At 52.8% G+C, this 27,085-nt stretch overlaps 1 protein-coding gene across 7 annotated transcripts in view; it reads right to left on the bottom strand.

Moving 5' to 3' along the window:
- MTCL2 (microtubule crosslinking factor 2) overlaps window positions 1-22,358 on the bottom strand; it is an 88,215-nt gene extending 65,857 nt beyond the window's left edge. For 3 of the 7 annotated variants that reach the window (XM_073309939.2, XM_073309937.2, XM_073309935.2), the window contains exons 1-2: window positions 21,299-22,288; window positions 681-905 (exon numbers count right to left, since the gene is read on the bottom strand). In XM_073309939.2, coding sequence (XP_073166040.2) covers window positions 681-905; window positions 21,299-21,964 — 891 coding nt within the window. In that variant the 5' untranslated portion in view covers window positions 21,965-22,288. Of the gene's footprint in view, window positions 1-680; window positions 906-21,298 lie in introns of all 7 variants that reach the window. The other 4 variants (XM_078848200.1, XM_078848199.1, XM_073309938.2 and 1 more) reach the window with 3 other exon arrangements.
- Window positions 22,359-27,085: the final 4,727 nt, after the last annotated feature.

Below are 27,085 nucleotides of genomic sequence, written 5' to 3' on the forward strand. Positions count from 1 at the left end.
GCCGTGTGCTGGGATCACACCGCCTGGCGCAGGGCCCGCACAGCCGAGTCAAAAGGGGCCAGGGAGGAGCCAGAACCCTTCCCAGACTCCCGGGACCGCTCCTGGCTGCAGGAAACAGAGCCCTGACCCCAGGGCCTGGTGACAACCGGGGGGCCGAGATTACAGCACCTGAGCCACTCCTCCAGCCCTGGGCCATCCATGCCTGGCCTGGGCTCCTAGTACTGTCACCCACCCTCCCCACACTGGTTTGTCTCACCCACTTGTCGGGTCTTGCCCCTATTAACTGGGATTGGAAATGCCTGGGGCAGGGGCTGTCTCTCCCTGTATGTCTGGGCAGTGCCTAGCGCAGCGCCTAGCGCAGCAGGGCCTGGGCCTGGCTGGAGCCCGTGGGTGCATCTGCAGTACAAAGTCCCTGGCACAACGGGGCCCCCGTCAGCCGGCCCTTAGGCAGTGCCTCAATAAACATGGTTAATAAGAAATAATAACCATTCAGACAGGACCACACATCAGTCCTGTGCAGCTCCGGGGTCCTGCACACACCACCAGCCCACTGGGCAGCGGGACCCCCGAGATCTCTCTGGCAAGGTCCCCATCCCTGCAGCATCTGAGCTCCCACGACTAACAGCTTTCTGCGCCCGGAGAGCAGAAGCCAGAGCAGATGTGGCTGGGGCCCGTCTTACCTTGACATCCTGCTCCAGGCTGTGGATGAGCTCGCCGTCCACCTGCCCAGTCTGTGCCACGCGCAGGCTGCGGCGCTCTGCTTTGCGCAGCCGGTACTGCAGGATGCGACAGGTCTTGCTGGCCTGGTCCAGTTGCTGCCGGAGCTCTTGCAGCTGGTAGACATCCTCCTCCATGTAGACGTCTCTCATCTCCAGCATCTCCGCACGCAGCTCCTCAATCTCATCCTGAGAGAGAGGGGGACACGGGCATCAGGGGGGCCCTCTATTGACAGGAAAAGCCCCCACGACAGATCACCCACCCAGTCCTTCTCACTTGCTGCCCTGAGCTGCCCCCCGAGAACACCAGGCCTCAGCCTACAGGGCAGACGGCCCACAGAAAGAAGCTCCTTTCCCCCCAGGACTGTCCATGGCATGCACCAGGTTCACCAGCCACAAGGAGGGGGGCAGTGCCCAGAGCCACCATCAGAAATCGCCAGGCCCAGGGTCCCCTGGGGGTCTCTGGGGAGCAGCAATGACTGTTTCACTCCCTACCTGCAAACACACCCCACAACTACCAAGACTTTTCCTCTCCATGAGCCTCTCGCTTCCTTTGTACCAAGCCCACAGAGGATTTGAGGGGTGCCACGGCCCCTCAATGAGATGAAGCAGTTCTGGGGGTGCTTATGCTCCCCCTGCAGGCTGCATTAACTAGTGGTGCCCCACGCAGAGCGTCACCACCCCAGAGACACTACACGTGAGCACTTCGTGGTGAGGCAAAGACAGTGCTTTGGCCGCTGTTGGCAGGACCGTGCATTCTGCAACTCTGGAGCTCCAGAGCAGGCTCTGGGATTTGCTCCTTGTCGCTGAATCTCAGTGTTCCCTTCCAAGCCATAACGCTGTCTAGCCGGCATGGTCGTGAGGAGCAGCTTGGAAACAGGAACAGAGTTTGCCACAACTCCAGCTAGCACCAGACCACAAACACTGGTGCCATTGTGATCCCATGGTGGGTACAGTGTCCTCACAGTCCCCAGGGGCAGCCTGCAACTCCAGGAAGAAGGAGCTATGGCCCCACCTGCCTCTTCGGGCCCACGAATGAATTTATTCATAGATCCACAGCTCCCCAGGCCAGAAGGGCCCACTGTGATATCCAACACAGGCCAGAAACCAGCCCCACAATCATTCCTAGGGCAGATCTGTTAGAGAAACTGCCCATCTTGACGGCAAAATGGCCATGGATGGAGAACCCATCAGAACCCTCAGTAAATTGTTCCAATGGTGAATTATCCCCACTGTTCAAAACGTATACCCTATTCCCAGTCTGAATGTGGCTACAGATTCATAAGCAAGCAAGTCATTGCTGACAGCAAGCCCCCCCATGAGCAAAGCAGCCTCGGGCAGAGCTTACCTACCCCAATGTCTGGGGTGCACAGGATAATGATGTGATTTACCACATGCAGAGGAAAAGCCAGGATTAGACCTCACGATCACCTGGCTCCTAACAGCAAAAGCAACCCACTAGCCCACATTGCCTCTTGACCCCTTGGCCCCATACTGCGATCGAACCCATACCCTTTCTATTATCAGCACCAGGCTTTAACCAGCTAAGCTAATGGGCTTGGGGCACCCAACTGTGTGGCACTGGAAGAGGCAAAGGCTTTGCTGTTGGGATCGGATCATAACACTGCCACAGAGAGAGAGCTCTGTGCCAGCCAGATCCAGGAGGGGAGCAAAGCCCTTCCCCTTAAGCCACTAGGGTGGTGGCTGCTGACCCCCAGGGGACTTGGGCCAAACTGTACAGGCCCTCGGGATGGCTTAAAGACACGTTAGGGGAGCTGCTGAAAGGGTGACACCTGCAGCCCAGGTAGTTTTGCAAGGCTGCCTAGGAGCCTGGAGGGGTTTGCAGAGACCACGGAGCCTATTGCAAGCCACACCCGCAGTCTTCACTGGCCACCACCAGTGAGAATAGGACTTGCCCTCTCTAGCTCTGCCCACCCACACTCTTTCTTCCAAACCCCTTGGCAAGCAATCAAAGGTGAGGAACGCAGGCAGGCCCCTCCCCCATTTGCTTTCCCTAGACTGGATACAGGGCTGCAGGATTCAAGGTTTTAAGGCGGCTTTGTGTTTCCTGCTCGTTTTTTGCATCTGAAATCCAGGCTGCATCTCCTCTGCGCCAGCAGAGCCTAGAGAACTGGCAGGGCCATACCAAGAGAAACCTTCAACCCACCAGTGACAGGGGAGTGGGTTTGATCACACGGCTGGGAATGCTCTTTCCATTTGTGTTTGACTCAAACTCTTGGGAAACAGGAGACAAAGAATCTCTCCTTGTTAAAGATTCATTTCCCTGGTGGCCCCTTTCGAATAGGGCTGAGATAGCTCCCAACTCACAGGAGTTCTCCAAAGAGTCCCGCAGCTCCCCTTTCCCTCAGCTTTCGGAGGTAAAGAAACCAAGCCCACAACAAACAAAACAGCAAACCTCCCAGCCCTTCTGGACCCCCCCATGAAGACACAAACCCTCCTCCCAGGTCACCACTGAGCCTCAGGATCCCCCCTTTGAGGTAGAGCAATATTATCCCATTTTAGAGATGGGGAAACCGGGGTACGGAGTCATTCCATGACTTGTCTAAGGCCAGGGTCAGAGCTAGAATAAAACCCAGGTCTCCTCCCACCTACTGCTGTGCGTTTACCACTCGCCCATCCACGCGAAAGATGAGGACCCATTTGCTTCGTTTCATGCTCATCCCTTGCAGCAGCCACATGGACTCGTGTAACACGCCGCCCCAGCCCTGCCCCAGCACGCTGGCTCCGTTCTCTCCTAGCAAGGGCAGCTCCACACAGGCCAAGGGATGGAAGAGAATCGCAGCTACGTGAGTCCAGTCAGCCGCTTGACCACCCCACGCCGTGACTCCCATCACCGAGCTGCCTCCCTGCGCTGACACGGCTAATTAGACCCGGGTGATTATGACCCACCATGTCCCACGTACCATGTGCAATGCGGAGATAAAAGAGGGCAAGGGTTCCTATGCAGGAGGGAAAGATCCACACAGGAGCATTACAGAGGCCCTGGGCTCGGCCTCCCCTGCTGGAAAAATCAATGTTGTCCCATTTACACAGATCCCTCCCCAAAGGAACGTTAAATTGCCCAGCCCCGCAACAAAGCCAGCCTGGCTCCTGCCCCCAGTGGCGTAGCTGGGGGGGAGCGGGGCAGCGGCCGCTCCCCCACTGAGCACAAGTGGCGCCATGTCAATGTCTTGGCGCCTTTTAAATTTTCCCCCGTGGAGGGAACAGGGGGAGCGATCCAAAACTAAGGCGTCACCCGCTGCGGGACCGTCAGTGCCGCCGGAGTCACCCGGCGCGAGTCAGGGCGGCCGCCGGGGCACCACCGGGTGAGTAACAGCGCCGCAGCGGCTGGTGCCTTTGTTTTGGATCGCTCCCCCCGTTCCCTCCACCTGGCTACGCGGCTGCCTGCCCCATGCCAGCAGGTCAGGGTGCATGTGCTTCCCGAAGGGGTAGGCGAGGATCGCAGCCCGAGCCCCCGGGAGGCTGCTGTCGCCACAGGGAGTAGAAGAGACGATCTCACATGTTGGGAGCAAGCGCACCCCCCAGGGATAGCTCCAGCCTCCCGCTCTGGGGCTCAGCCAGGGTGCCCTGCCCTGAAGTGCTCCCACCACCCAGGGATCCACGCCCTGGGCTCAGAATCTCATCATCGCTTTGCGCAGCTCATTAGGTGCCAAGGGCGAAAGGACAATGCCAGTTCTCTGCCACGGTCCACGATGCACTAGACAATGGCTGGCCATGTGCAAACTCCTGCTCCTCTCCCTACCATCCCCGGCTGACCTGCACACAGCGCAGGAGTGCAGAAGGCACCAGGCCTACCCAGCCCAAGCTGAGGGGCCAGGAGGCTAATTCTGTGGGATTCATTCCCTAAGCACATCCCCACGTAGGCCCCAGCAGCACTGGATGGGCCACTCCTTCAGCTGTGCTCCCACGGAGGGCAGAAGCCCTTCCATGCCACTGCCGTGAGAAGAGCCCAGGAGAGAACACCTCCTACGTGGGGGTGGGCCTTGGTCCCCACGCTGTCTATCAAGGGGGCTGTCAGCCCCAAAGCAGTGGCAAGAACTGCTTAGGGTTCAGCAAGCTGTGGGGCATCTCCTGCCAGTTCCAGCGCGGAGCGTACGTGTCGCTGTGCCCGGGCTCTGGAAGGGGCAGGCAGGCAGCCTGGGCTAGCGACAAGGACAGCACAGCCCTGTGCCATCAGCCTGGGAGATCTCAGACATCCACCCGGTACATGTGCTCCCAGTCCCTGGGCCCTGAGTCTGCCCCAAACAGACACACTGAGAACACAGGGCTCGCTAAGGCAGCCTGCAGCCTGCTAACCACAGGCTTCAGTTCAGTGCTCAGGCCCTCGCCAGCTGTTAGCAAAGGGCACGGTTAGCTGCTGTGAGCCAGGATACCTGGGTTCTATTCTGGGCTCTCCCGCTGCCTCATTGTGTTACCCTGGACAATTCACATAACTGTCAAATGCCTCAGTTTCCCTTTCTTTAAAATGGAGCTAATAAAACCTTCCCTGCCTCAGGCACATGCTGAATTAGCCACGGTCTCCTTCAGGCTACCCAAGAGAAACGTGTGAATAATAAAGGGCTCCTGCTTTTTCTTTTGCATACCCAACTCACCCCACTGTACCAGCGGTGCACCGCTGCCCACGTAGAGAGCCTGTGAAAGAACACGGCACGGACTCTCTGGGTACCGACACTCCTCCCCACACACACAACGCCACCGCACAAACAGCAGGCCCTTGCTCACAGACAGAGAGCTGGAGGTAATTCCAGAACACCCAACTCCCCCTGCAATGACAGCACGCTGAGTAACCCTGACATCCCGCAGAAACAAATCAAACCTGAGAGACTCCAGCAAGGGCGACAGTGGGGGAGGCGCAGCAAGGGGCCAAAAACATTTACAGTGAAATAATGAGGAAGGAGGGGGTGTGGACAGGCATAGCACAGACAGAAGCAGCAGCTAAAACAAGAGCAATGCAGGTTGGCAAGGAAAAGATCTTTCGGCAATGCAGAAGGCTGCCCTAGGGGCCACTCGCGCTGGAGCGATTCACAGAGAGACTGCACTGCACTCCAACCTCTGACCCGGGCCAGCGAAGGGCTCTCATCCCAGCCCTGCTGCCTGTAAGTGTCCTTGAGACACACCCCAGCACAAAGGGGATGCTCTGCTCTCCCTTCCCTCTGCACAGCAGGACCTGTCTGGGTCTGCAGCCCCATTCAGCTTCTGGGGTTTCATTGCCATGCAGAAGTGCACACCTGCACTTGGGGGGGATAGCGGGACATTTACCAGCTCTTCTCCCCCCGCTGCAACCCCCACACTTCCCCCAAGCTGGAAAACAAATCAGGCCATGGCCTGCTGGGGTGACAGGCCAGCCAGTCAATCTCAGGTGAACTCACGGCCCTGCTGCCCTCCAGGAGGCACTAGCTTTGCAGGAGGAGGCCTGGCGCCCTACGGCAAAGGAGCTAACACATCAAGTAACATTAACGGCAAAGTGAAAAGTTAAAGAGCAGATTGTGTGCGCGTCCCAGGGAGGGATCTCTGCTAAGCAAAGACCTCAGCTAATCCTCTAGTGGCCAGTACAGTGCGTCTGACTCCCCTATGTCTCAGGAGTGCCCCCGCAGCTCCATTCTGCCCCTGGCAAGGCAGCACCAAGCATCTCCTTCGGAGCCCTCAAGCACTGGGGCCTCTTTTGCTAAGGAAAAGCTCTGGGGCAGTACTACCTAGCAGGCTGAGCTCAGGACAGGGAGCCAGGAGCTCCCAAGAGGCGGTCCTGGTTCACTGGCTCAGATATCCATGGAACTCCTGATGCATGCAGAGTCCAGGGCTGCACACTAGGCGAGTGACTGCATCTGCAAATGGTTGACTTGACACAAGCATAGGGCACTGCAGGGGTGCGCAATTACATGCTTAGATTCCTTAGGAACCTGGCTGGCTGCATAGCCTGGGGCAAGCCCGGCCACTGCTCTGCCTGAGCTCCTTCCTTCCCAGGACTGGGCTAGTCCTTAGTCAGCTCCCTCCCTTCCACATGTGTAAGAAGTGCTTTCAACGTGTACAGTGCTAGTGAGTCCCACGCGGCTGGGTGAGAGAAAAGGCCTTATTGTGCACAGAGCACAGACACCAGCCATCCCCAGCACGGGTTTGCTCCGAGCAGGATTCCCACATGGGAGCAAAGGGAGGGAGAGAGAAGGCTAATACAGCAGCTTTTCCCATCCCTATTCTGCAGTGCCCTGGGTCCCCAGCCCAGCTTCTCCTGCCTCCTCCCACTGGAAGCTCAGAACCCTGCACTGGGGACATCACTGCCTGGTGCCATGGGAACAACCAAGCAGGCAAGGGCTCCAGTGCGGGATGTGGCAGGAAAGCCTGGGTCAGCTGGGAGGGGCGAAGTCCCTCCCCAGACTGACAGGTCCGAGGGCAGAGAGATGGCAATGCAGCGTCCCTCCCCCCCAGGGTTCCACAGTTCCCATCCAGATGGCAGCACACAACCCTAGGGGAGAGGGGAACTCCTTCCTTTGGGCTTCCTCCAGTCGTTACCCATCGCCCAGTCTAGAGAGCGCTCGCACCTGCTGGCACTCCTGGCTGCCCCAGCTGCAGGACTCCACCACAAACAGCAGGTCCCTGCCAGTTCCTCTGGAGGTCACACTCTTTGCTGCCTTCCCCGAAACCCTCGGGCTTTTACTGAGTGGATTTTGGGGGTGGGAACAGCGATATAAATTCCCTTGTTATTCCAGGCCAATGAGTCACTTGCTGTGAACAGCCGCAGAAAGCCAGTCACGGGACAGCACCCATTAGAAAGCCTTTTGATTGAGCCAGCGTGAAAAGGGGACATGAACAATGGCTTAGCAGGCCTGTCTCAGCCAGCATGTCAACTCAGATGACAAAACGAGGCATCATCTCTCAGGGCACCCAAGGCTCCAGCTCGATCTGCCGTCAGGAAGCACTCGCACAGCACTCTCCCCCTCACTTCAGTTGCTGAATGTGCTACGGGACACGATGCAAACCCCTCAGCCGCCACCCCAGAGGCTCATAGCATGTACACAGCCCTTCCACCAGGCATCCCAAAGCTGGGCTCGGAACCCCATTCACAGATAGGGACCCAGGGCCTCTGTTTCCCAAGTCTCCCCTGCCTCCCACCATCTGAAGCCATTTTCACCTTGGCAAAGGGGGCAAGTGGAAACTCCTGCTCTGGTGGCATTTTACAAAGGTGTAAGGACAATACAAAGGGCAAGACAGGGTCACCAAGGCACACGATTTACCCTTGGTGACTAGCACAGCCAGGAACAGAGCCCACCTCCTGCCTCCCAGCGCAGGGCCCTGGCCACACCACCTCCTTCATGCAGGGAACTTCACCACAGTAACAACAGAACAGGGCACTGGGTGAATGAACGTAGCCCACTGAGTCCTGCTCCACATCCCATGGCTGCCCTGATGGGGAAAGCCTTGGGGCAAGGGATGTCTATGTGCTGGGCAGCACATTGCTGGTGTTAAGTACAGACATAATCATACAGGTGTGCTCTGCAAACTACAGGTCCTAGCATGCCATGCTCCATCTCCCTGCACAGAGGCTACTTGCATTCCTGAGACTTGTGGTGTCCAACATGCATATTAAAAATGAGGCCAGCCACAATTTGCTCCATTTCATGCTCATTGCCATTGAAACATGGCATGAATCTGGCCAACAGGAAGACTCCCCAAGAGCCTTCTTTGTGAGGCTGCTCAGTCAGGACCCATCTTCCTCCCGCATCGACAAGCCTGGCCCAGGAACACCCAGAAGGCTGAGACTCAGATAGAGCACGAGGCTGGGCGGCTGTGGGGGCCAGTCACTGTTGCGGGCAAATAGAGACCGTCAGCCAGGCAATCCAGGATTACCTTCCAGAGAGGCTAATCCAGCCGCTCCTCAGAGTGCAGGGAGAACAAAAAACCAGATGAGTGTGAACTCCTGAAATGCCAAAGGGGAGAAATCCAACCCAGCTCACGATTCCAGGTGCCGTTGCGTGCCAGGTAATTACCCATTGCCGCTTGTGGGAGGCAGCAATTGGAAGAAGCACCGGGCCAGGCCATCGGGGCCGGACACATACCTCTACAACCACACACAGGCACTAAATGCTGAAAAGAAAGTCTTTGTGCCAACACGTCCCATACGACTGGCTCCCACTCACTGGGCTTTGACTGTTCCCAGGGGCTATTCTGGGTCAGAGCACCAGGGCAGATATGCCATAGCTGTTTGGAAAGGAAGAACACACAACACAGCGAGCTCTCTGGAACAGCAAGTTCCAGGGGGCAGAGTGGCCTCGTGGGAGATGTGTTTGGAGAAAGGATCCTTAGAAATGAAGCTGCCTTTTAGCAAGAGACCTGCATTGTTAAGAGTCGCTGGGGCTGTGATTGCATCCAATTAAACTCAGCAAACAGCCCTGGGGAGCGGTGCAGATTGAGCAGCCGTATGCAATCACGTAATGAAAGGCTGTATCACAGGGATGCTTTCCCACCTTTGGAAAGCCCTGGATAGCTATTCTTATTAGGAGTAGAACAAAGGGCAGGGGCTGGAACTGCGCAGTACGGAGTACAGCAGTCCAACCCCCACCCCCTCCCAGTGTCCCCAAGTACAGCACGCAAGTATTTCTCTATGAAAATTCCTCCAACATAAAACCAAGGGAAGGCAATTGTTACTCCCAAGAACTCCCTGTACACACATGATCAGCTTCAGAAACCAAACAAGTCTCAGACATGTCAAATTAGAGAACACCGGCCCAAAATGTAACCACTAGCTCTTCAGATGGCCTGATGCAAAAGAAAAGGAGGACTTGTGGCACCTTAGAGACTAACCAATTTATCTGAGCACGCGCTTTCGTGAGCTACAGCTCACTTCATCGGATGCATACTGCAAGAGAGTCTCTTTCTCGCCCACCTGCATCATCGTGAGTGGTGCAGGCATCGCTCTGTCCTGCTGCTCCACTCTTGAGGGCAGGCAGGAGATGGGAGTCCTCAGGTCTCAAGAACAAACATGATGGGCTGGAGGAGGGACAACTCAGCAGACCAACCAGGGAAGCAGCCGGGTCTAAGCTAGAGCCTTGCCTAAGTCTGCACTGCCCCTTTAAGACAGAGGTGCCCCAAATTCGCCCAAACATGATTGCTTCTCTGAGGGCTTGGCTACACTTGCGAGTTACAGCGCAATAAAGGAGCCCCGGGCGCACTAGCTCACTACCTGTCCACACTGGCAAGGCACGGAGCGCTCTGACTCCGCGGCTACAGGGCTGCTGGTAATCCACCTTGGTGAGTGGAATAACTTTTGCTGCGCCCCTCGCTGGAGCACCATGGTGCCAGTGTGAACGAGGTGTTGCTTTACTGTGCTCTGATCAGCCTCCGAAAACGTCCCATAATCCCCTTAAGTCAAGCGGCCACTCTTGTCATTGTTTGGAATCGGCGGTAGGAATGCGGAAATGCCCGTTGAAAGCTCCGTTTCTGACAGCCAGCTCCTTATCTGCTCCGAGACAAAGCAACCCTTAGTGTGGAATGCTGGGTGAGAGAGAGAGAGGCGGGGGCGGGTCTGCTGCTGTCTGAACTTACAAGACAGCACGCTGACATGCTCTCAGCCCCCCAAAAACCAACTCTTTCTCCCCCCACATACACACAACACACTCCCTGTCACACTTCACACCACACCACCCCTATTTGAAAAGCACGTTGTAGCCACTTGCATTATGGGCAGCTATCCCAGCATGCACCGCTCCCAATGCTGCTGCAAATGCCACAAATGTGGCCATGCCAGTGTGCTTGAAGCTGTCAGTGTGGACAGACTGCTGCGCTTTCCCTTCTGCGCTCTCCGAAGGCTAGTTTAACTCAAAGCGCTCTATATCTGCAAGTGTAGCCATGCCCTGACTGAAGGGAAGAGTGCAGCAGCTCAGAGCAGGAAATTGCGTGGCCCACCTCCGGGCCAACTTGGCTTGCAGCGTCCCCAAATCCTCACTGGAATGGTTTGAATGAGAAAAGGTACAAAATGGTAAATAAAGCCATCTGCTTCCTCAGAAGCCCAGCTTTTGGAAGTGTGAGTGAACAAGTGTACACCTGACACGTGTGCCCACAGCGCTCACGCCTTATGCTGGCTGGGGATTTGTGACTACACAGCTGAGCTTTGCACGTACATGAGAAGGGCACAAAACACACATTTGAAACTATAACAGAGTCCTTCCCTCTGAGCAAACTGCTGCATCACCAGTGCCAGCGGTCTGGAGAATGACTTCTGTACAGAGCAGCCTCCCTCCCCCTGCTCACAGAGTCAGAGTTTCCAAGGCCAGAAAGGACCATTGGGATTGACCTCCTGCATAACACAGGAGATGGAAACCTCGCCCAGCAATTCCTGCATCCAGCCCACAACTTCTGTTTGAGCTACCGTGATCAAAACCTTCCAGTGGAAACCATCTCGCCAGGTTTTGGTGGAATTATTGGTATTGTCTTTTTTTTTTTTTTTTAAAACATGCGAAGACAAAATACTAGAAAATATTAAATATCTAGAATGAAATCCTAGATTAATGATATCCCCTAAATATCTTTAGAATGACCAAAGTTAGTGGGAGTTTTGCCACTGGCCTCAATGGGTATGCCTACATGGCAATTAAAACGCCGTGCCAGCTGACTCGGACTAAGGAGCTGTTTAACTGCAGCGTAGCAGAACAGGCTCAGGCTGGAGCCTGAGCCCTAGGACTCTCCCACCTTGCAGGGTCCTACAACCCAGGCTCCAGCCTGACCCCAAACATCTACTCTGCAATTAAACAGCCCCTTAGCCAGAGCCCCACGAGTCCAAGTCAGCTGGCACAGGCGGGTTTTTAATTGCAGCAAAGACAGACCCAATGGAGGCAAGGTTTCACCTCCAGGGCGTAATACAGCCATGTGCAGCCAACCCCAAGCTTATAAAGGACAGCTCTTTCCCAGAAAATTTGATTGGTTTAAAAATAAAAATGACAAACTGCTTGGGAGCCGTGAGGAAAGCAGGCATATTCCACCTGGATTTCAGTGGAGCATTCAATCTAGCATCTCATGAACCTTTTATCACCAAATTAATTCAAACTGATTTCGCTATGAACGAGCTCTGCCACGCAGACTGGCTCAGGGACTCCGAGCAAAGGGTGATATATCGAATTCGCGAGAGGCGTCCCGGGAGAGAAAATTACACTGATCCAAGAGCCTGGACTTAATAGAGAAAGTCCTGGACCAGTGCCAAAATAGAACCACGCTAGCCTGAGGGACCATTTAAGGACCAGAGTCTTGTGCAGTCCAGGGCTAGAAAGGAAAGCTCTCAGATTCCCAGTGGTGCCTAGTGTTCATTTATAAGCCCAGTAAGTCATGGCGTATTACAGCCTCAGCCACAATCATTCGGATCTCCAGCCTGACTTTCCCACGCGCCACCTACTTCAATTCTGACCTGATTTTAGGGGCCACTGAGCACTGTTAGTACATCAGGTTGGCTCTCACTCTGTGCGTTATGAACTCATCCAGTTTCCAGCCACGGGTAAGCACTGATCTGTAACTCCAGGGGCTACTGAGACTATGAGCATATAAAATCCAGATGGAAGGCGAGTGAATCGGGGGCTGAAGCAGGGTAATGCTGGTTTACTGAATGTTAACAATGTAAAACAACTTCCATCGCATCACAGGAGCTAGATTTCATTGTATGCCTCACTACGACAAGCCAGAGAGGCTGTCTGCATCCCATGCAGCTGCTGACATGGGGAGCTCCTCCTCCCCACGCACACAATGGCCTCTGGAGGCGAAGTGCAGAAAAATCAGCAAATTTAGGAAAAGGACTGATTTTACTCCACCTAACTTCCCTTCAACACCCTCCCCGCCACGCCCTCCAGCTCAGCCCCAGTACCAGTGAACAGGTGACTGCTGCACAGTTCGCACCTCTCAGAACTAGCATGTCAGGCTTTCTGCAGACTCAGGTAGGCAGCATCCGCTTCACCTCTGGAAGGTTCACACCAAACAAAGGCTCAAATCTTTGTGGGTTTTTTAATTCAGCAGAAACGGGCAGAAACTCTGTGCTTTAAAAAATACTCATGTTTATCTCCAGGATGGCATCTGCTGTACCAAGAAAACGTGGCCATCTCCTCATCAGAGCTCTAAAGAGCTGCCTGGATGAGACCCAGCCATGGAGTCCCAAGCCCTTTTTATTCAGGCTACCCTACCAGAGAGCACAGCTGACCCAGCAGATACCTTTGCCTAAAAAGTTAGGTCGATTCAGATACATCGTTCAGAGGTGTGAAAAATCCACACCCCTGAGCGACGTAGATAAGCCAGCCTAACCCCAGGTGCAGAAAGTGCGAGGTCGACCTAGCTACCCCCTCTTGGGGAGGTGGATTACCTACCCCGATGGGAGAACCTCTCCTGTCAGCACAGGCCGTGGCCACAATGAAACACTACAGAGGCGCAGCTGTGCTGCTCTAGTGTAGACAAGCGCAGAGTAGCCGTGGGATGAAGCTAAAGTTCGGTCATGAATTAGAAATTGGTTAAGAGAAAAAACAGAAACCAACTGTTCATTTTTAGACTGGAAGGAGGTTAACAGTGGTCCCCACAATCTTTTCTCTAATCGATGTATTGATTATGTGCAAAAAGAGTTGAATGGTGAGGTGGCAAAATTTGCAGGTGACAAAAATAACTGTGTGTCAAGAGTAGAGAAGAGATTGGGAGGAAATTCAGAAAGCCCTAAAAACTTAAAAGTACAACAGCAGATGAAACTCAAGGTGCAAGGTGATAGCAGGGAGAGCTGCATGATCATATCCAGGGATGGGCTGCACATTAATTGTTACCACTCAGGAAAAGTCCCTTGGCATCACCTTGGGCAGCTCAATGAACAAACGAGGTATCTGAGAAAGGGCTAGAAATCACACTGGACACGCTTCAGAGTAGCAGCTGTGTTCGTCTGTATCCGCAAAAATAAAAGGAGGACTTGTGGCACCTTAGAGACTAACAAATTTATTTGAGCATAAACTTTCGTGAGCTACAGCTCACTTCACAAAAGGTTATGCTCAAATAAATGTTAGTCTCTAAGGTGCCACAAGTCCTCTTTTTCTTGTTACTGGACACACTGTATCCCTATATAAAAGCAGCCTTGCTGTACCTATGGCATTCCAGTTCTGTCTCAGGAAGGAGCACAAGTGGCAAAGGTCCAGAAAACAGCAACAAAACTGATGACAGGCACAGAGAGACCCTGCAAACATTTATGCGTGTGCATGACTTTACCTTTGTGAGTAGACCCACAGCATGAAATCCTGGCTCTGCGGAAGTCAACAGGATTTTAACCATTGAATTTAATGCAACTACTCACACAAGTGGTGATACACATGCTTAGGTATTTGCAAGTACGGAGAAAATTTAAAACTGGTAAAAGGAATTTTTTTATACAATGAATAATTAATGTGAGAGACTTGCTGGCACAAAATATTGAGACAGAGAGCTTAGTAGGAGTCAAAAGACATCAGACAGTTGTATGGATAATAAGAATATCACCGGCTGTTAAGTTAGTTAGGATGAAAATATGTAAAGGATATCAACCCTACTGCTTCAAGGCACAAGCTAACTATTACATGCCTGGAATTAGGGAAAAAATTCTCTCATGAGCCTGTTACGATATAATTTATTACTAATGATTACAGTAGGATGCAGAGCCTCCAGTCAGGACTGAGGCCCAGCCTCACTGGATGCTAGACAATATACAATAGAAGACAGTCCTTGCACTAAGGAGCTTGCAGTCTAAATAAGGACAATACACAATGGGGAGGGGAGAAGGAAGAGAAAACAAGAGATGGCCACAATAATAGGAACAGAAGCTTGTGCATATGTTTAGCTAAGTGTGCACTATGTCCATTCACAGTTGCCCCCAAAGCTTCTGGTACCAGACCCAGTCAGAGCGGGGTCATAGGCTAGAAACCCCACGGATCTGATGCAGGATGGCAGTGCAGTGTGGTTGTGATCTCTCCTTGTAAAATGGGGATTACTAGCCAGGAATGACAAGGCGACATTTCCTCTGAGATTAAAGAACAAAAGCAGCAGCTTTCAATTAGTGCCAGAGGAGGGGATCATGCTATAACTTACCAGAGAAAATGAGATGGGGATTTCCACTGGGAATTAGTAAGAAGGAAGCTGCCGAGGCTTCCAGACCCCATGCCATGCTGTATCCCAAACTCCTGGGGCCCCTGACCCCAAAAGACACAGCTGGCCTCCGCTGCCACAGGCCTGAGCTCTGGGTCGCTGCACAGCACAAGGGGACAGCAGGTCACCTCCCCCAGCCAGAGGCTGGGATAAGATCGGCTACAAAGTACTGGCTCAAACGAAACTCAGAATCCTCAGCCCCACCCAACAGGTCCAACGATTGATGTATTCCAACAAGTCAGTCTGAGTGGCGGTCAACCAGCAGCAGTGAGTGAAGCCGTCTGTCACCTGGGGGCTGCACAGACAGGTGAGCCAAGAGCAACCACCCAGAGATAGGCAGCCTCTGGGATTCTGGGGCACAGAGTGGGCGAATAAAGCCTGGCACACCGCAGAGAGCACAAGCTTTCAACGCCAACACAAGCCAGGCTGCTAGCCAACTGCCATTGCTCCAGGAAGGACCTGTAGCCATCTGCCCACAGAGCAAATGGTGGGGCACAGCAATGTGCTGCAGGAGAATGGCTGTTATTTATACTGGTGGTTCTGAGACATACCTGGAAGAACGATAAGGGAGATCAGCCCCTATCCCTGCCCTCTCCTCTCCCTGCTCTCATTCTCTCCCTGATCAGCTCTGGGCTCCTCACAAGTCTGGGGCCAAATCCTGGCTCCAGAGAAGTCAAGGCACAATTTGCCATTGACTTCAATGAGGCTTGACTTCAATGGGGCAGGATTTCACCCAGGGACCTAAGGCCAAGATTTTCAGAAGAGATAAGGGCCTCAAAGGGTCCTGAGTCTCAAAGTGCTGAGCACCCAACCTCCGAAAATCAGGCCCCTTTAAACCCGCTCAAGTTGGGACCTCAAAATCACTAATTGCTCTCAAAAATCTTTGCCAGATCCTCCAGAGTGTTCCCCTTTTCCGCCCCCAAATAGCGATGGCAACATATTGGTTTTCGCAATATAAAAGCAATAGACTGGTGCCAGGTTGGCATAATTTATTTCAGCCCTGTAATACAAGATGGGGCAGGTTGGGGCTGGGGGGGTGGAAGGGGGGAGGAGGGAAATGGTATGATGTAACCTAGCCACATCTCTGCTGGGATTGTTGTTCAGATGCGGTATGTATTCCTGTGCTGTGAAAACACAATAAGTATTCTTGAAAAGCTGTAGCTATTCTGATCTAGCTCTGGAAACCAGAGACAGTCTGTAAACCCAGGCTCCTCCTCCATTGTGCTAGGCAAATAACCAGATACAGCACATCTGTTTTACACTGATGTGCAATAACGAAAGGCTGGACTGTGCCTTCTGCACACGGCAACCTGGAAGAGATTCTCAAGTGCTGCAACACCCCACTGCATCTTGCCAGCAGATAGCGCACAGCTCAGCAGAGATTAAAATGTGTTAAGGAGGGAAAAAAACAAACAATTCACAGCTTTATGCTGCCCCCATAAATTAACAGCCAAACTAACAGCTGAGAGCTTCGATCAATGCTAACTCAAACATGCAACATTTCAAAAGTAAAAAGGGGCCACAAAGTCTCTTTCCTCTCACTCTGCATTCAGATCACACACAACCAGCAGGATATTCCACAAAGCACTGATGACTTGGGTGGCCACATGCACCCAGCGTTCTACAGCAGAGCCGCAGGCATGCTCCTCTGCAGGAGGGCGAGCAAGTGGCCCGCAGAGGTGACAGGTCCCAGAATGCAACCCTCCACCTTGATGCGAGCAGAGCCATGCTGGGACCTATAGCCTCCTGGGGCCACAGGGCCATGTTCTAAGATGGGAGCGGTAGCAATCTGATCCCATTAATGAAAACTAGCAGCAGCCTTGGGGGTCTTGTCATATTGCCAGCAAAGCCTGGGCACCTCTGCAGGAGAGGGGCATATTGGCAGGAGCTCAACAACACATTTTGTTGGCATCTCCTGCTTCCCCCTTGTTCCATTAGGTGAGAACACAAAACATCAACCAGAGCCCAGCACAAACCGTTCACACACAAAAAAAGGGCGTCGCAAGACAATACAGATCAACTGGGGAAGGTTATTGGTGGGGGGAGGGGGTGCTAACAAGCCTAATTCTGGGATGAGCAGAGTCAGGTTTAGAGCCCTGGGCTGTAGCAGGTCTCAGTCCATCTGTTAATGTTTGTAGCATGACCCTTTTCTGTCTGAACAGGGATTGGTCTGAAGGCTTTGCCCTCCCCTCATTCCAAACTAGATCTCCAGTCCCCATTCTTTGTCTTCACATCTCTCCGCAGCTGCTGCCATATCACATCTCACATTTTCCGTTTTGCTGAGCAGGGATTCGGGGGTCCTGCTCACCACACTGCTGGGTGACAACAAGGCAGCTGGTGAGGCTCTTAAAGGCACAGCTCCTCCAGTTGAACAGCTCACAATCTGAGCATGAATTCTGCTGTCTCTTAGGGGAAATGCTTTCAATAGAATCCGGATGGCTGAGGAGGGTCAGGGCAGGTGCACACAACAGAGCTCCCACACATATCTACAGTAGAAGCCAGAGGGGAGCAGTCCTCTCCCTCCAACACTCCTGATCAGAGAGAGGAAGAGGTATCAGCAGTCGGGTTTAGAGGTTTCAGTGACTAGCTTCTGTCCAAATGTACAAATCGCACTGCACTTCTGGGATAATACAGCACAGGCCGGGACGCACACGCCTTCAAACAGGGTCATTTTAAAGACCTTGTGCATGTTTCTGCTCCTCCCCCATTCAAGATACAAATTATTATCTATCTAGTCACAAGCACAGAGCTGAGCAGAACTGAGGTGTTTGTGCAAAACCAAACCTTAGCGGCATTTTGCTTCTTGATCTCACTTTATACAAACCCTGAACATTTGGAGGCGGTTGGGAATCTAAGTGATTCTGATTTTAGCTCATCTTACTAAAGATTAGACAACATCCCAGACCCCAAGAGCCTACAGCTTTGGCGCAGCACAGAGATCCCTTCCAGTGCTGCCAATATTTTAGCAAGGGACTCCCACAAAAATTTGCCCTCTTAGTCTTTGAAAAACCCTGTGTCCCCAGGAAGCACGTGCAGCAGAAAGGAAAGAGTGAGGGGTGGAATTGGTTTATTTGTTTTCCATTTAACAAGCACTTTTTTTATAATCATATCCAAGGAGAGAGGCAACGATAACTTATATGAAGCTGCACTTTGCTGGAAGTGTTTATACTTTGATGCTCATAAACATACTGTGCATAATGCTAGCATAGTCCTGCTGTACTTGGGCAGTCAGAAATGGGGCAAGGGAGGGCCTCCTCCTCAGGAATCTCTTTCTTTAATACCTGCTTTTGGTGGAAACTCACACCATGACGAAGACAAAGCATTTGGACGTCAGTATTTTCATGAGGTCTAGAAAATAAGTGATTTATCAATAACCAAGAAGGATGAACTTGAGTCAGGAGAACCTCCAACCCTAAGCTCTAGCTCAACCAGACATTGTAGGCTAGCTGCAAGAATCACTGGGGGAGATTCTTTGGACTGTCTTATACAGAAGCTCAGACTCACTCAATGATCATAATGATCCTTTCTGGCCTTAAAACCTAGCTGTCTATGAACACTTATTTCAATGTGGAGCCAATTTTATCAAGTGGCTCCCTAGGTCACGCTCTACCATATTGTTATTCCCATACCCCTGTGGGAAAAGATGGGCAGAATTCATGCAGCAACTTGCTTTCTTTTGCAGTGCACAGGAGGGCATGTCTGTCCGTGGTTTCGAACCAGCAGGAGCACAGTGTATTACTCCACAGGCCGAGGTTGAGGGTTCAGGAAAGGAACCTGAAATAAGCTGCTTATACTGAATACACAAGTCAGAAAGGTGTGATCAGAAGTACTGACACTCTGCCACACTCCACATGTACCGCTGTAGCAGCACATCACTCATCCATTTGGGAGCTCTTCCCTAATGTCAGGAAATATTGCTGTACTATTATACAGCCAATTATATATTCAGCTACAGAAATGCAGGAATCGTACTATACATGAGGGCTTGAAAAAAATCCACCCACCAGTCCCAACATAGAAGTCCTGCTTGGTGAGTGCCTAACTTAACAACTTCTTCAAAATTCTCCCATTTTAAACAAAAAAATGTGTCTTGCCCCCATGGTTGCAAAGCAAACCTTCCAAACGTGACCCACCTGAAATCAACATGGTGCTGACTTCCTGAGTCTGCAGACAGCAATGCCTCTGCACAACCCGATCAGTCTCACTCTACTGCAGTTTGGAAAGGTATAGAGCCCAGCTATGCTGCTGCTCAGAGTATGAATATGAAAAATGAAGTCTCCAGCAGGGAGAAATCCACCCCAGTAGAAACCCAATCCCTCTTCCTTCCAAGGAGCAGGGGTGGCAAAGGGGATAGGGTGCTGCAATTGTCACTCTGGCATTGCCGTGGGCCTCACAGTCGAACCCCAGTCTCTCATTTTATAACCAGTAGGATTGAATCCTTCTGCCCGCATCTAGTAAGATGTGTAACCCTGCTACATATGCACATTGTCACCAGAAAGGGATCACAGGGATGTGTAATTATTTAAGCTGGATAGACAGAATAGTTTTCAAATACATTCCTGGGAAACTGGAGGATTCTCATCTGTATTTTCCAACTGACAGTAAATCAAAGCCCTAAAGCTCCTCCTACTAATCCTGGCAGGAGTTTGGACTCCAGCTGTGAACAAGAGCTTTGCTAACGGACAAAAGGCCTTGGGAAGCATCCCCAAGGGTTTTACTTCTGCACAGTGCTCATCTCAGAGCTGAAATCCCCACACACTTGCAATCTTCTGGCCTCCGCATCGGAAAACTGCCCTGTCTTCCAACCTGAGTCCTCAGCAACAGCAGGTGCAAAGGCATAAAAATCACCTTTCTGAACCCATTCCTGATGTGACACGGCTCTTCAGATTACAGAGGTGACTACATTTATTTCATCCAACATCACATCGCTTAGGCACATTCGGGGGGCGGAAGGTGCCTGCAGCCTGCCTAGCCCCGTTTTCCTGTACTTTTCTTTAAAGTACAGTCACAGCTACAGATTTTCCTGTAGTCTCCAGCAATATTCAACCTCTGCATCACAGAGAACTTTGCTCATTGTCCCAGCCTGGATTCAGACCAGCTCCCTACAGGTAAAAGCGCCTTTATTCCATTCCCAATCACCCAGCCCTCCGTCCTGTTTCATGTGTTAATGAATTAGATAGCAAAGCCACAGGCCTGGAAAATGGCCCCGAGGGACATGCAGGCACCATGCTGACAGCACACATGAGAAAGAACCAATGGAAAAGTAAATGATTTGGAAAATCTGTTCCCCAAAATGAGGCCAACTGCGTCAGCACATGCTGGGTGAACCTGTCATTGTGCTTCCCAAAGGCAATAGGTGCATGCAAATACTGCAAGAGCATCACACTTGCTTTGCTCTGCTCTTGCAAGCAGACAAGCATGGCAGAGTGGCAGTATGAGCCACAACACCTGGCAGACCTTATTCCATACTGACTAGCCCCAACTCCATTTCTACATCAGTTGTTAAGGGTTACAGTCCACCACACAGGCAAGGGGGCAGAGCCATGTCTGCTTAAGGATGGTGATCCTTTTCCGGAACTGAGAAATCTCCCAAGTCACAGGTCTAATGAGCTTTGAGCAGAGTTTTTAACATGTCATTATCTGTTTCTAAGGTCTAGGAAATGTTGTTACATTGCCATGACAACTTTGAATATCTGCAGCAGTTCTGTATCAGAATACTGAAAGGGGCCTGTCTGCGTGAAACCCTGACTTCCTGCCAATGTGCTTTCAAAAAAAAAAAAAAAAAACACCCTACTACTTTATTTGGCTTTGCATGAACTGAGTCTAAACCAGTAATCCACAGCTTTTAAACCGGGGGGGTGGGGGGGCTGCACCTCCGTAAATGGGGCAACGCCAGCGGCAATGCTTATAGTGAGCAGTAAGGCAGGGGGACAGTAAGGGGCTAGTGAACCAGACCCGGAGCCTGTCCCCCAGGCCAGGTGCACCCAAGTGCAGCGCACCCCACAGCGATCTGCACAGACCCTGCGGCTCCCTCCGGCAGCTGCACCCGGCAGCCTCCTTATGGATTTTCCTACAGCTCCGAGCTCCAGGCAGCCCCTGAGCCGGGCTTCCTCAGCCACCGAGCCAGGGCCGCGGCTGACAACCCGGATGACAAGCGATGAACCTGACACCACCCAAACACAAACCTAACGGCTCCGCCGCCGCTCCCCGCCCAGGGCCCGGCCCCGCCCCGGCACACAGCTGGCCTATGGGGGCGGGAGCAGCGAGAGCCCGGGGCACAACACAGCTGGGACCCGAGTGACGCCCCCGCCCCCTAACAGACCCCGACGTCTGCCCCGGCCCGTGACCCACAACCCCCGCCCGGCCCCGCTCCCGCTCCCGCTCCAACAACTCCCTGCGCCAGGTCCCCTCCGTGCCCTGCCACGCCCCGCGCCCGGCCAGCCCCGCACCTTGAGATAGTCGTTCTCGGAGCGCAGCTCCTCCAGCTCCCGCGCCAGGCCCTCCTGCCCCGCGTCCAGCAGCTCCTCGGTGAGGTCGGAGAAGGCCAGCGAGGTGCTGAGCTGCAGGCGGCTGCTGGCCATGGAGGCGGCGGAGGGCTCGTCGGGCGGCGGCGAGATGCCCTGGCCGGCGGGCAGGGCCGGGGCGCTGCCCGGGGACTCGGGGTCGCTGCCGCTGAGCTCCAGCGAGAGCAGCTTGGCCTCCTCCGAGCCGCTGCAGTCCGAGCCCTCCGAGCTGCTGTCCGTCAGGCTCAGGGGGGGCGGCGGCTCCTCCCCGGCTGGCCCCCGGCACCGCCCCTTCGCCTTGGCCCCGGCCCGGCCCGGAGCCCCCTTCCCGGAGCCCCGGCCGCCAGCGGGCTGCGGCTGCTTCCCCTTCTTCTCGGGCCGCCCGTCTTTGCCCCCGCCCGTCCGCCGCGAGTGCCCGGGCCCAGCGCCCTGCTTCCCGCAGAGCGAGGCCGGCGAGCCGGGGTGGCTGCCGCGCCGGCTCTTGGCCAGGGACCAGCCGGGCACATCCTTGGGTCTGGCCGGGGACGGCGCCCGCTGCAGCTTCTTCTTCTCGGGCGGCGGCGCTGGGGCCGGGCTGAGGGGCTGGCTCGGCTCCGCCTCGGCCGCTTCCATGCCGGCTGCGCGCTGCTCACCGGCCCCAGAGGCTCGGGCCGAAGGCGCGCATCCCTCTGGGCGCGCCGGGGATCGCAGCGCCGGCCCGGGAGCTCGGCGGCTCGCCCCAAGGGCTGCGGCGCGCCCCGCTGGCCGGGAGCTCGGGATCGGCGCGCTGGTCCCTGCTCCGCCCGGCAGCTGGCTGGGTGCTGGGCTCTGATCAGCGCCCGGTGGCCGTCAGCGCGTCCCTCTGCAACGCCACGGGGATGCCTCCTGCGCCGGCAGCAGCGCTGCTCCGTCTGGGTGTCTCCGCCCAGCAGCCGCCGAGACGGTGACGCGCACGGTCTGGGAACAAAAGGCGGAGAGGGGCGCCAGAGGGGCGGTGGGATCCTCAAGGCAACAGCGACCCCTTCTCTGGCTGGGCTGCGAGGGGGAATTTCCTCCCGGCACAGTCAGAGCCGCGCGCCGCGCTGTGCGGGCACTCCGCTGGCTGGCAGGACGGTAGCTCGGGGGCTGGGGAGCAGCCTCCCTCTACTGGCCTCAGCAGCAGCCAGGAAGAAAATGATTGCGCCCTGCAAGGTACCATAGGGGTTAGGACCTTTCAGACACCCCAAGGAAAAGCATCTTCGAGCCCCATCTGTCTTGTGGCTCCACCACCCCATCCTTCTTGCTCAGCTGCCCCAACCTCGCCCGTTGGGCTGGGCCAGTCTGTATTCTACCTTGGTGCCACAGTCTGCCCAGGATATCAGCTGGCAGCTCCTTCATGGAGCCGAGAGCAGGGGCATGTACCTGGTACAGTTCACCCCCCTCCCTAACACCTGCTTCTTCTGCGGTGTGAGGGAGACCCTGGTGCACATCTACCTGGAGTTTACCAGACTGCAGCCCCTTCTCCGGCTCCTCCAGAACCTTCTCCTCAGGTTCTGGTTGCACTTTCCCCCGCACCTCCTGATCTACGCTCACCCCATCCATGGCCCCACAATGTCACGAGACCTCCTCATCAACCTCCTCCTGGCGCTGGCCAATGTGACCATCCATCATACCAAGAGGAGGAAGGTGCTCTGTGACTGTGGGGCCTATTTCCGCTCCTCCCTCAGCTCACGTATCCAGGCAGAGTTCCTCTGGGCTGGTCCACTGGTCCCTGGAAGCCTTCGAGGAGCAGTGGGCGCTGTCCAGGGTTCTCTGCTTGGTGTCCCCTTCCGACTCTCTGATTTTGCCTCTATGACCCTCACTCCTGTCCCCTGTTTGTCATTAGTTGTCCCCTGACTTCAGCTGAGAACTGGGTTCAGTGGCTCCTCCCCTTAGGCTTGGGAGGGGCCTTTACAGGAGGATGGGCTTGCGCTCACCCTTCCCCAGATCTTCAGTAGGTGCCCTAACCTCTCACCCCATGAAAGTGCTTTGTGAAATGCTTATTGTCAGCTGTGGTGCAATTCTTTTTTTGATACTGACCATATCACCATTAAAGTCTGTTCTTCAGTCTCTCTAAGAGAAACACTGTCTTTGATGTAGCTGCTGCTATACAAGTTATACCCACATCGCAAACATTTACAAAATGTTGTAAACATGGTAGGACTCGGAGCATGTCAGGGGCCTGCAGAAATACAGCAAAGAAGACACAAAGAAGTAAAGGCCCCTCCTATAAAGCCTCCAAAGCATTTGCATGAACAACTCTCTGAGCCCTCACTTAAGCCTTTCCCCATGCCTGGAGCCCCCCCTCCCCCCCATCCTGCTAATCATCATGGAAATCTGTTCACTGGGATGATGGGGAAATCCATTTTGAGCCCTTTACCTTAATATGAACCCAACAAAATGCATACACAGCCCTCTGGTGGCTGGGCCCTGGTGGGTCTTTGGCTCAGTGGGAGAATTGTCCTTAGGAAAAAAGGCAATTTGTTGATAACTAGGGGAAAGCCTGGGGGAGTGGTATGATTTCAGAGCCTCAGGCCCTGCTCTTATACCCCATCATAAATCCCAAATTGTCATTTAAAATGTTCAGATTAATCTAAAAAGAGGAGCGTACTATGGGACCATAAACTTTGTCTCACATGGTTCATACACGCACTGTACTTACAGCCATGTTTTTGAACGCAGCCTCTAAAATTGCTCTTGCAAAGCAGTGTGTGTACAGAAACTCAGATTTGGATATGCAAACTACATTTGCATGCATGCAGTTAGTAGGCCTCTAAGTGTCCAGAGTGCATGGACAGACACAGCTTTACATACACAAATCCACATTTTCAGCGTGCAGAAAAATGCTCAGAGCCTGCTTTGGAAAATGCGTTGTTCCAAAGGTTCCTGTGGCTGGAGCTCAGCAATGTGGAGCAAGGGAAGCCACAATATGCGGCCCATCTAACTGCAGGGTGAAGGCATTGCTGTCTAGCTAGTGTCATTTATACAGCACTTTGCACCATAGCCTTTAAGCACTGATTCGCTTCAGGTTTGTAATGCCAGAGAACACAGCATTTCTTTTCCTCTCTGGAGAAAAATACAAATCCAGGCAAGTACTCTAGCAAGCTGCATTCATCTTTAATTTTAAATAAAAGTCTATGCACAATAGAGTTGGTTCCTAGATACATGGCAAGTCACCTATGTGGCCTCCTCATGGACACAATGTTTGGGGAACCCTACTTTACAGTACCCCAGACTTTATTATCACCTACAAGTACAAAAAAAAGCCATCTCCACACTCCTCTGCTTTCTTTAGTGCTAAAGGCTGCTGCTAAGAATCCCATGACTAGAGCAATCACTCTGGACCATCCTTGGTCACATGCAGAATGAGAGGGAGGGCCATTAAAGCCTCCCCTGCAGCCTCAGGTGATAGGACTCCACCTAGGAAGCTGCCATTGGTGACTAGGTCAAGATGAGTGTGCCTCCTGGTCTTCATAAAGCAGCTTTGCATCAAGCTGAGCCCAAGGAAAACCATCATTTCATGACAAGTCCAAGAGACCCTCGTTCAAAGATGAGTTCAAAGCCTTCAATAATACCTTCAGAGAGCTACAGAGCCCACTGCAGGCCTATGGCAAAGCTGTTAACGCACCAATGGATAATTTGAGGCCACCTCCCTGAAGCCTCATTACTAGTCACAAACCCTCCATTACAGAGGTGCACTAAGCACATAAGGATGAAGTCATTTTTCCCCCTTTGTAAAGCTGATATTATCACCAAGACCTTTTCTCTCCCCAGAGCAAGGGATGTGGTGTTTTCAGCCTGGATGGATTCTCTGGGCCAAACGGGCTAGTGCACCCCAGCATTTTACTGACTCAGATAGCAAATGAAACCTGAGTTTGCAACCCTGTGACCATAGGACTGGAAGGAACCTCCTGGGTCGTCAAATCCAGTCCCCTGCTATTACAGGCAATGCCATCATATCATCCCATTAATCCATTTCCAAACTCCATTCTAAGCCTAGCCAGGTTTCTTTCCCCCCACCCCCCTTCCTATTGGGAACCTGTTCCAGAACCTCACTCTTCTGCTATTTAGAAACCATCTTCTGTTTTCCAGCCTATGTTTATTCATGGCCAGTTTATACCTATTAGTTCTTGTGCCAATGCTGTCCTTTAGCTTCAATAGCTGTTCAACCTTTATAGAGAGCAGTTTGTATTTATAGAGAGCAATCAGATCCTCTCTCAGCCTTCCTTTTGCTAGGCTAAACGAGCCACACTCTTTTAGTCTCCTCTGGTAAGAGAGGCTCTCTATTCCTCTGATCATCCTAGTAGCTTTCTCTGCACCTGTTCCAGTTTAAATTCACTTTCATCCCAGAGACCCTGCACTGATTTCCATGTCTCCTCCTCTCTCTAGTGATCTGTGCTTTGAGTTTTTCTTCACCAGATGGATGATCTGCTTTTCTTGGAGATGACCATTATTTCCTGCCCCTGTCTCTGATCTCTCCAGACCCCTTGCTGCTATTGCACTGTCCTGCTTGGTGTTCTCATTCCAATTTAGGATCAGCTGTGAATGCCATGAACATGCTGCTTACTCCCTCTTCCAGACTGTTAGCAAAGCTGTTAAACAAGACCAGGCCTAATAGAGATCCCTCAGGTACCAGAGGCCAGATGCCTTCTCACAACTCACTACTTTCTCATCACTCTTTGCCTAGGCCCTGCTGCCAATGTTTAGTCCATGTGGCAGTGTTTATACCCTAGCAGATTAAAATGAATTGTGAGCAGCCTGGTTTCATGGACCTGCTTTCCCTCAATGTGTTTATAGAAGCATTTCTGGCTCCCCTGTTACCACATTCCTCTTTGTTACTGCCTTAACCTTGTCCTGGAATTCTTAACAGAGCTGGGCACTTTTTTTTGGTGCCTCTGCCTTCTCCCTTGCCAGAACAGAATTCCTTACTCTCTGGCCTTGGAGCAGCCCTTTACTGAGCCATTTCTTGTTCCTAGCACTGTCCCTTGTCACAGGAGTTGCCAACTGTTGTGCTTTCATTGTGGTTTCTTTTACTATTGCTCCACCAGTGTGTGGCCAGAGCAGGGTGTGTGAGGACTTTATGAATTGATAGCAGCAGGTGACAATCCTAATCCAGACAGAAAAACAACCTCTGGACTTTAGCACGCCTTCCCTTCAGACTTCACTCGCCAGATTTTTTAAAACCCATTTTATTTCGTCATTAACATGCATGAACTTTCTATACAAGAATTAACAAACCTAATTCATAACTCGTGAGTGTCACCTTTAACAGACCCACACGCACTACATTGAATTCCTCAACACTTGCTTTCTGGAGTCTAATCTCTTTGTACACAGGACTGTGGGAATTACCAGCATGGATCAGATCCAAGGTCTATGGTACCCTAGTGTCCTGTCTCTGACAGTGGACAGTATCAAAGGGAGGTGTAAGAACCATTTAGTGGTGATGTGGGCTTATCTCACCACATTAGATTTGCTGTGCTCTGTGCATCCTCTTTTCCTTCCTAGGATGAATTTTAGTCATTGATAGTGCCTGGTTTCAAGAATATTATTTTTTCTCACAGGAGAATAGGAAGACGAGGTGGGTGAGGTAATATCTTTTATTGGACTAACTTCTGTTGATGAGAGAGACACAGAGCTCTTCTGCAGGTCTGGGAAAGGAACAGGTATAGAATAGGAAGGCAGGAATTGCTGGTCTAGAGATCCGGTTAGGCTGGAATCCTCATCTCCAACAGT

This window comes from Lepidochelys kempii, chromosome 13, assembly GCF_965140285.1.
Source record: "Lepidochelys kempii isolate rLepKem1 chromosome 13, rLepKem1.hap1, whole genome shotgun sequence".
Lineage (NCBI taxonomy): Eukaryota > Metazoa > Chordata > Testudines > Cheloniidae > Lepidochelys > Lepidochelys kempii.